The sequence below is a fragment of the Oncorhynchus masou genome, chromosome 9 (assembly GCF_036934945.1).
Source record: "Oncorhynchus masou masou isolate Uvic2021 chromosome 9, UVic_Omas_1.1, whole genome shotgun sequence".
Classification (NCBI taxonomy): domain Eukaryota; kingdom Metazoa; phylum Chordata; class Actinopteri; order Salmoniformes; family Salmonidae; genus Oncorhynchus; species Oncorhynchus masou.
In genome coordinates this window covers 75,508,837-75,518,836 of record NC_088220.1, presented here as the reverse complement: position 1 = coordinate 75,518,836, position 10,000 = coordinate 75,508,837, and the positions used below count along the sequence as shown (strand labels likewise).

At 46.6% G+C, this 10,000-nt stretch overlaps 1 protein-coding gene across 1 annotated transcript in view; it reads right to left on the bottom strand.

Annotated features, from left to right (window-relative positions):
* Positions 1 to 10,000, bottom strand: part of LOC135546636 (protocadherin Fat 3-like) — a 333,832-nt gene that overhangs the window by 26,352 nt on the left and 297,480 nt on the right. Inside the window, 4 exon segments of the mRNA XM_064975226.1 lie at positions 2,340 to 2,537; positions 2,708 to 2,851; positions 4,743 to 4,880; positions 8,502 to 8,716. Coding sequence (XP_064831298.1) covers positions 2,340 to 2,537; positions 2,708 to 2,851; positions 4,743 to 4,880; positions 8,502 to 8,716 — 695 coding nt within the window.

Here is a 10,000-nt window from a genome sequence, read left to right as displayed (position 1 = left end):
GACCAGATGGTTGTAAGACCTGCCGCTAACACTAACAGGGTTGACCAGCTGGTTGTAAGACATGCCGCTAAGGGTTGACCAGATGGTTGTAAGACCTGCCGCTTCCCAGGGTTGACCAGGTGGTTTAAGACCTGCCACTAACACTAACAGGGTTGACCAGATGGTTGTAAGACCTGCCGCTACAGATGGTTGTCAGACCTGGAACAGGGTTGACCAGGTGGTTGTAAGACCTGCCGATGGGTTGACCAGCTGTAATGCCGACCTGCCGCTAACACTGACAGGGTTGACCAGCTGGTTGTAAGACCTGCCGCTAACACTAACAGGGTTGACCAGATGGTTGTAAGACCTGCCGCTAACACCAACAGGGTTGACCAGCTGGTTATAAGACATGGTGCTAACACTAACAGGGTTGACCAGGTGGTTGTGACCCGCTAACACTAACAGGGTGTCAGGATTTGGCCAGGGTTGTTCTGGTCACTAGTGCCCCCATTGTGCTTTTTGACCTTATGTTTTTTGTTGTTCTTATTATTTGCACCTGTGCCTCGTTTCCCCTGATTGTATTTAAACCCTTAGTTTCCCTCAGTTCTGTGCTCTGTGTTTGTAACAGCCCTAGTGTTCTGTGTATTCTTGTCGATTCCGATGGATGCTCTTGTGGAACTGTTTTTGTTTTTGAGTATCTCTTGAGGGTTGACCAGCTGGTTTTTGTATTGAAGACATTTTTTACTTTAAAATACACTAAGTACTGCTGTGTCTGCCTCATCTTCTGGGTTCTGCTGACCAGTTGGTTAAGACCTGCCGCTAACACTAACAGGGTTGACCAGCTGGTTGTAAGACCTGCACTAACAGGGTAACACTAACAGGGTTGACCAGCTGGCTGTGGCTGTATTTAAAAAGACCCTTAGTTTCTCAGTTCTGTGCTCTGTGTTTGCTACCTTATGTTTTTTTCCCTTGTTCCCCATTATTATTTGCACCCAGTAAGTGGATGCTCTTGTGGAATTCTGTTTTTGTTTTTGAGTATCTCTTGAGGCTTTTTGTGCTATTCCTACCACCTTTTGATTTGCCACCTGCCATAACACTAACAGGGTTGACCAGCTGGTTGTAAGACCTAACATTAACAGGGTTGACCAGCTGGTTGTAAGACCTGCCGCTAACCTAAAGACACTAACATGGTTGACCAGCTGGTTGTAAGACCTGCTGCTAACACTAACAGGGTTGACCAGATGGTTGTAAGACCTGCCACTAACACTAACATGGTTGACCAGATGGTTGTAAGACCTGCCGCTAACATTAACAGGGTTGACCAGATGGTTGTAAGACCTGCCACTAACACTAACATGGTTGACCAGATGGTTGTAAGACCTGCCGCTAACACTAACATGGTTGACCAGATGGTTGTAAGACCTGCCACTAACACTAACAGGGTTGACCAGCTGGTTATAAGACATGGTGCCTGTGTGGCTCAGTCGGTAGAGCATGGCGCTTGCAACGCCAAGCGTCGTGGGTTCGATTCCCGCTGGGACCACCCATATGTAAAAGTAGTGGCCCCAGCCGACTTGTAAGTCGCTTTGGACAAAAGCGTCTGCTAAATGGGATATATTATTATTATTATATGGTGTTAACATTAACAGGGTGCTGGTTATACAACAGTAACCAGGGTTGACCAGGGTTGACCAGCTGGTTATAAGACATGGTGTTAACATTAACAGGGTTGACCAGCTGGTTATAAGACGTGGTGTTAACAGTAACAGGGTTGACCAGCTGGTTGTAAGACATGGTGCTAACAGTAACAGGGTTGACCAGCTGGTTATAAGACATGGTGCTAACAGTAACAGGGTTGACCAGCTGGTTATAAGACATGGTGCTAACAGTAACAGGGTTGACCAGGTTGTAAGACCTGCCAAGCTGGTTATAAGACATGGTGCTAACAGTAACAGGGTTGACCAGCTGGTTGTAAGACCTGCCATTAACACTAACAGGGTTGACCAGCTGGTTGTAAGACCTGCCACTAACACTAACAGGGTTGACCAGCTGGTTATAAGACGTGGTGTTAACAGTAACAGGGTTGACCAGCTGGTTGTAAGACCTGCCGCTAACACTAACAGGGTTGACCAGCTGGTTATAAGACATGGTGTTAACATTAACAGGGTTGACCAGCTGGTTATAAGACGTGGTGTTAACAGTAACAGGGTTGACCAGCTGGTTGTAAGACATGGTGCTAACAGTAACAGGGTTGACCAGCTGGTTATAAGACATGGTGCTAACAGTAACAGGGTTGACCAGCTGGTTATAAGACATGGTGTTAACACTAACAGTAGAGATGATGTAAATGTTCTTCTTACCTGGACCTGGATGACATACTCTGTGGCCAAGTCCCTCCTAAACACCTGATTGGCTAGCAGAGTTCCATCCCACTCCAGTGTAAACTCTCCACCCTCATTCCCTGATAAGATGCGGAACTCAAAGGGCGGGCCGTTATGGGAGGAGTCCTGGTCTATGACAGACAGCTGCAGAATGCTGGTGCCGATGGGCTTGTTCTCCTGTGATTAGAGAGTTCGAGAAGGGAAATTATATTAGATGCAAGACGGAGTGTGTGTGTGTGCTTCTCCTGTAAGAAAGGATATGTGTGTGAATATCTATGTCTATGTGGATGTATGTGTGTATGGAGTTCATTGGTCATCAGAGTTGTCAATCATGTGAGTAACAGTACCTGTATGACAGTGGTGAGATTGGCCGGGGTGAAAGTAGGCGGGCTGTCGTTGATGTCTGAGATGTCGATGTTGACCATCACCGTTGACGACATGGGCGGAACACCACTGTCCAGAGCCCTGACCGCTAGAGAGTAACCAGACACCTACAGAAGAAAAAAACATGCGAGTTTCCCTTGAAACTTCACGTAGAGAAACTTTTTAATCATTTCATGCCTGATAATGATAATAGGATCGAGAAAATCAAACGCAGCAATTTCCATGCAAATCAAATTCATCACACATTAACCAATGATGACAAGTTCCTAATCAAATATCTTCCTGGATACGCATCCTTATAATGTGGTACTCCCTTGAATATCAGCACACTAAACGAGGACCTAAGGGCGCTGATTAAGTGTGTTGTGATTGGTTGTGGGCGCATCCTTTGATCCTCTGAAACACACTACTGTGACTGACACATTCCTGGCGTGTCCTACCAAGCATGCACCCTGGGTTTCTGTCTCTGTCTCTCAGATTTACTCTACACTCTAAGAAAAAAGGGTTTCAAAATGGTTCTTCGGCTGTCCCCAAATGAGCAACCTTTTTGGTTCCAGGTAAAATACTTTTGGGTTCCATATAGAACCCTCTGTGGAAAGGGTTCTACATGAAACCCAAAAAGGTTCAACCTGGCACCAAAAAGGTTCTACGTGGAACCAAAAAGGGTTCTTTAAAGGGTTATTTTTTGGGGACAGCCGAAGAACCCCTTTAGTATCCAGATTTTTTTCTAAGAGAGTACCTGAGGGAACACAGTCTATCTCAGGTAGACAGGATGTTTACTAGCTTAGGGAGTGAACACACACACACACACACACACACACACACACACACACACACACACACACACACACACACACACACACACACACACACACACACACACACACACACACACACACACACACACACACACACACCTTATTCCCTACCATGCAAGCTACAGGGTGTTTCTGTGTGACTCTACATTCCGCTCTGTAATAACAGCCTAACTAAACACAGCAGAAAAATGCAATAACTGAAAACAACAATGTCTCACTCTGAGAAATTAAAAAATAACATCTCACGCTGAGAAATGAAAAAATAACGTCTCACTCTGAGAAATGAAAAAAATAACGTCTCACTGAGAAATGAGAAAGTAACATCTCACGCTGAGAAATGAAAAAGTAACATCTCACTCTGAGAAATGAAAAAATAACGTCTCACTTTGAGAAATGAAAAAATAACGTCTCACTTTGAGAAATGAAAAAATAACGTCTCACTTTGAGAAATGAAAAAAGAAACCCCAATAAACACAGTGCTGATTAGGAGAGAGAGAAAATAACCTGTATGGAAATAGTGGAGGGTGAAGACACACACACACACGCACTCGGGGCTGCGCTCCTTCTGATAACCCAAACACACTTTCATCAGCTCTTTGATCCCGCACAAGCCCAGGCGTTTTCATTGGAGCACGATCAGATCACTGTCACTGGCCACACTCATGAATTCTTTATGAGGGGAATCAGAAGACACACTCGGAACACTTCAAGCGCTCCGGAGAACAAGACAAAGGAGGGAAGTAAGCAGCCTGGGAAGAGGAGGGATAGGATGTAATGCCTCCACTCTCTAACTAGAGGAAATGAACCATCTCCATAAGGGAAATGGTCAGGAGGAGGTACCGAGCTGCAGGGGGATAATTGTGGGAGTGTTTGTGATGGTGATGTTGTGGTGAGCATGTCAGAGACAGTCCTTGTTATTAGTGTTCATGTTGTGGTTGTATTGGCCATAGTGTTGGTTTATTTCTGTGTGTGTTTACCTGCGTCTGTGTGTTTACTTGTGTGTGTGTCTGTGGTTTACCTGTGTCTGTGTGTTTACCTGTGTGTGTGTGTGTGTGTGTGTGTGTGTGTGTGTGTGTGTGTGTGTGTGTGTGTGTGTGTGTGTGTGTGTGTGTGTGTGTGTGTGTGTGTGTGTGTGTGTGTGTGTGTGTGTGTGTGTGTGTGTGTGTGTGTGTGTGCTCACCGTCTCTCTGTCCAGCTGTTTGTTGACCTTCACCATGCCAGAGAGAGGGTCTATGAAGAACTGGTTCTCTCTGTCACCACTGACGATGGAGTAGAGGATATCACCATTCACCTGACTGTCTACATCCTCAGCTGTCAGCTAGAGGAGGAGGAGGTGGGGTTAGGCAGAGACTCTTCAACACACACACACACACACAGTAAGATGGTTAGTGTTTCCTTGAGTACCCCCATTCAGTTGAACTTATTGGATGCATCTCAGAATGAGCACACTTGACCTAATTAATTAAGGGCTTGATGATTAGTTCAGATTGAATCAGGTGTGTTTGTACCAGAAACGTCTAAATGAGTTCAAACTGACTGTGGGTGCTCCTGGAGAGGTCTGGGAAACATGGCTGAACTAGTCCAGGTTAAAAGACTGGGGTGCTCCTGGAGAGAAATGGGAAACATGGCTGAACTAGTCTGAACTGGGGTGCTCCTGGAGTCCAGCTGAACTTCCAGGTTAAAGAGACTGGGGTGCTCCTGGAGAGAAATGGGAAACATGGCTGAACTAGTCCAGGTTAAAGAGACTGGGGTGCTCCTGGAGAGAAATGGGAAACATGGCTGAACTAGTCCAGGTTAAAGAGACTGGGGTGCTCCTGGAGAGAAATGGGAAACATGGCTGAACTAGTCCAGGTTAAAGAGACTGGGGTGCTCCTGGAGAGAAATGGGAAACACAGCTGAACCAGTCCAGGTTAAACACTGGCTGAACTAGTCCAGGTTAAAGAGACTGGGGTGCTCCTGGAGAGAAATGGGAAACACACAGCTGAACCAGTCCAGGTTAAAGAGACTGGGGTGCTCCTGGAGAGAAATGGGAAACACAGCTGAACTAGTCCAGGTTAAAGAGACTGGGGTGCTCCTGGAGAGAAATGGGAATCACAGCTGAACCAGTCCAGGTTAAAGAGACTGGGGTGCTCCTGGAGAGAAATGGGAAACATGGCTGAACTAGTCCAGGTTAAAGAGACTGGGGTGCTCCTGGAGAGAAATGGGAAACACAGCTCCTGGAGAGAAAAATGGGAAACACAGCTGAACTAGTCCAGGTTAAAGAGACTGGGGTGCTCCTGGAGAGAAATGGGAAACATGGCTGAACTAGTCCAGGTTAAAGAGACTGGGGTGCTCCTGGAGAGAAATGGGAAACACAGCTGAACTAGTCCAGGTTAAAGAGACTGGGGTGCTCCTGGAGAGAAATGGGAAACATGGCTGAACTAGTCCAGGTTAAAGAGACTGGGGTGCTCCTGGAGAGAAATGGGAAACACAGCTGAACCAGTCCAGGTTAAAGAGACTGGGGTGCTCCTGGAGAGAAATGGGAAACATGGCTGAACCAGTCCAGGTTAAAGAGACTGGGAAATGGTGCTCCTGGTTAAAGAGAGAAATGGGAAACACAGCTGAACCAGTCCAGGTTAAAGAGACTGGGGTGCTCCTGGAGAGAAATGGGAAACACAGCTGAACTAGTCCAGGTTAAAGAGACTGGGGTGCTCCTGGAGAGAAATGGGAAACATGGCTGAACTAGTCCAGGTTAAAGAGACTGGGGTGCTCCTGGAGAGAAATGGGAAACACAGCTGAACTAGTCCAGGTTAAAGAGACTGGGGTGCTCCTGGCTGAACTAGAGAAATGGGAAAATGGGAAACAGCTGAACTAGTCCAGGTTAAAGAGACTGGGGTGCTCCTGGAGAGAAATGGGAAACATGGCTGAACTAGTCCAGGTTAAAGAGACTGGGGTGCTCCTGGAGAGAAATGGGAAACACAGCTGAACTAGTCCAGGTTAAAGAGACTGGGGTGCTCCTGGAGAGAAATGGGAAACATGGCTGAACTAGTCCAGGTTAAAGAGACTGGGGTGCTCCTGGAGAGAAATGGGAAACACAGCTGAACTAGTCCAGGTTAAAGAGACTGGGGTGCTCCTGGAGAGAAATGGGAAACACAGCTGAACTAGTCCAGGTTAAAGAGACTGGGGTGCTCCTGGAGAGAAATGGGAAACACAGCTGAACTAGTCCAGGTTAAAGAGACTGGGGTGCTCCTGGAGAAACACAGAACTATGGTTAAAGAAACACAGCTGAACTAGTCCAGGTTAAAGAGACTGGGGTGCTCCTGGAGAGAAATGGGAAACAGCTGAACTAGTCCAGGTTAAAGAGACTGGGGTGCTCCTGGAGAGAAATGGGAAACACAGCTGAACTAGTCCAGGTTAAAGAGACTGGGGTGCTCCTGGAGAGAAATGGGAATCACAGCTGAACTAGTCCAGGTTAAAGAGACTGGGGTGCTCCTGGAGAGAAATGGGAAACACAGCTGAACTAGTCCAGGTTAAAGAGACTGGGGTGCTCCTGGAGAAATGGGAAACAAGCTGAACTGGTTAAAGAGACTGGGGTGCTCCTGGAGAGAAATGGGAATCACAGCTGAACTAGTCCAGGTTAAAGAGACTGGGGTGCTCCTGGAGAGAAATGGGAAACACAGCTGAACTAGTCCAGGTTAAAGAGACTGGGGTGCTCCTGGAGAGAAATGGAGAGAAATGGGAAACACAGCTGAACTAGTCCAGGTTAAAGAGACTGGGGTGCTCCTGGAGAGAAATGGGAAACACAGCTGAACTAGTCCAGGTTAAAGAGACTGGGGTGCTCCTGGAAAGAGAGAAATGGGAAACACAGCTGAACTAGTCCAGGTTAAAGAGACTGGGGTGCTCCTGGAGAGAAATGGGAAACACAGCTGAACTAGTCCAGGTTAAAGAGACTGGGGTGCTCCTGGAGAGAAATGGGAATCACAGCTGAACTAGTCCAGGTTAAAGAGACTGGGGTGCTCCTGGAGAGAAATGGGAAACACAGCTGAACTAGTCCAGGTTAAAGAGACTGGGGTGCTCCTGGAGAGAAATGGGAAACACAGCTGAACTAGTCCAGGTTAAAGAGACTGGGGTGCTCCTGGAGAGAAATGGGAAACACAGCTGAACTAGTCCAGGTTAAAGAGACTGGGGTGCTCCTGGAGAGAAATGGGAAACACAGCTGAACTAGTCCAGGTTAAAGAGACTGGGGTGCTCCTGGAGAGAAATGGGAAACACAGCTGAACTAGTCCAGGTTAAAGAGACTGGGGTGCTCCTGGAGAGAAATGGGAAACACAGCTGAACTAGTCCAGGTTAAAGAGACTGGGGTGCTCCTGGAGAGAAATGGGAAACACAGCTGAACTAGTCCAGGTTAAAGAGACTGGGGTGCTCCTGGAGAGAAATGGGAAACACAGCTGAACTAGTCCAGGTTAAAGAGACTGGGGTGCTCCTGGAGAGAAATGGGAAACACAGCTGAACTAGTCCAGGTTAAAGAGACTGGGGTGCTCCTGGAGAGAAATGGGAATCACAGCTGAACTAGTCCAGGTTAAAGAGACTGGGGTGCTCCTGGAGAGAAATGGGAATCACAGCTGAACTAGTCCAGGTTAAAGAGACTGGGGTGCTCCTGGAGAGAAATGGGAAACACAGCTGAACTAGTCCAGGTTAAAGAGAAAGAGACTGGGGTGCTCCTGGAGAGAAATGGGAATCACAGCTGAACCAGTCCAGGTTAAAGAGACTGGGGTGCTCCTGGAGAGAAATGGGAAACACAGCTGAACTAGTCCAGGTTAAAGAGACTGGGGTGCTCCTGGAGAGAAATGGGAATCACAGCTGAACTAGTCCAGGTTAAAGAGACTGGGGTGCTCCTGGAGAGAAATGGGAAACACAGCTGAACCAGTCCAGGTTAAAGAGCCAACAAGACATACTGTACCTTGACGACGGACTCTCCGATGGTTGCGTCCTCGGATACGACAGTAGTGTAGACGTCTCGGCTGAACATGGGTGCATTGTCGTTGACATCCGTCAGGTTGATGTTTACCATGGTTACAGCGCTTAGGGGCGGTTTTCCACCATCTCTGGCCTCCACAGTAAGGAAGTAGTCTTTACACGTCTCAAAGTCCAGAGGCTTGGACACAGCGATGGCACCTGGTACACAGAGGGTGGAAGGTCAATAGGTACTGTAGGTAGGGAACCTACTTCAAACGCCATGTAGAAGTCTGTAACACCAATTTGCAAATATAGACATACAGTACCAGTCAAAAGTTTGGACACACCTACTCATTCAAGGGTTTTCTTTATTTTTTTACAATTTTCTACATTGTAGAATAATATTGAAGACATCAACACTATGAAATAACACATATGGAATCATGTAATAACCAAAAAATTGTTAAACAAATCAAAATATATTTTATATTTGAGATTCTTCAAAGTAGCCACCCTTTGCCTTGATGACGGCTTTGCCCACTCTTGGCATTCTGTCAACCAGCTTCATGAGGAATGCTTTTGAACAGTCTTGAAAGAGTTCCAACATATGTTGAGCACTTGTTGGCTGCTTTTTCTTCACTCTGCAGGCCAACTCATCCCAAACCATCTCAATTGGGTTGAGGTCAGGTGATTGTGGAGGCCAGGTCATCTGATACAGCACTCCATCACTCTCCTTCTTGGTCAAATAGCCCTTACACAGCCTGGAGATGTGTTGGGTCATTTTCCTGTTGAAAAACAAATGATAGTCCCACTAAGCACAAACCAGATGGGATGGTGTATTGCTGCAGAATGCTGTGGCAGCCATGTTGGTTAACTGTGCCTTGATTTCTAAATAAATCACTGACAATGTCATCAGCAAAGCACCCCACACCATTACACCTCCTCCTCCATGCTTCACAGTGGGAACCACAGATGCGGAGATCATCCGTTCACCTATTCTGCGTCTCACAAAGACATAGCGGTTGGAACCAAAAATCTCAAATTTGGACTCATCAGACGAAAGGTTAGATTTCCACCGATCTAATGTCCATTGCTCGTGTTTCTTGGCATGTGTTTCTTAGTGTTTCTTCTTCTTGTTGGTGTAGTGGTTTCTTTGCAGTAATTCGACCATGAAGGCCTGATCCACACAGTCTCCTCTGAAGAGTTGATGTTGAGATGTGTCTGTTACTTGAACTCCGTGAAGCATTTATTTGGGCTGCAATTTCTGAGGCTGGTAACTCTACTGAACTTATCCTCTGCAGCAGAGGTAACTCTGGGTCATAGCGCTTGATGGTTTTTGCGACTACACTTGAAGAAACAGTCAAAGATCTTAAAATGTTCCAGATTAACTGACCTTCATGTCTTAAAGTAATAATGGACTGTCGTTTCTCTTTGCTTACTTGAGCTGTTCTTGCCATAATATGGACTTGGCCTTTCACCAAATAGGGCTGTCTTCTGTATACC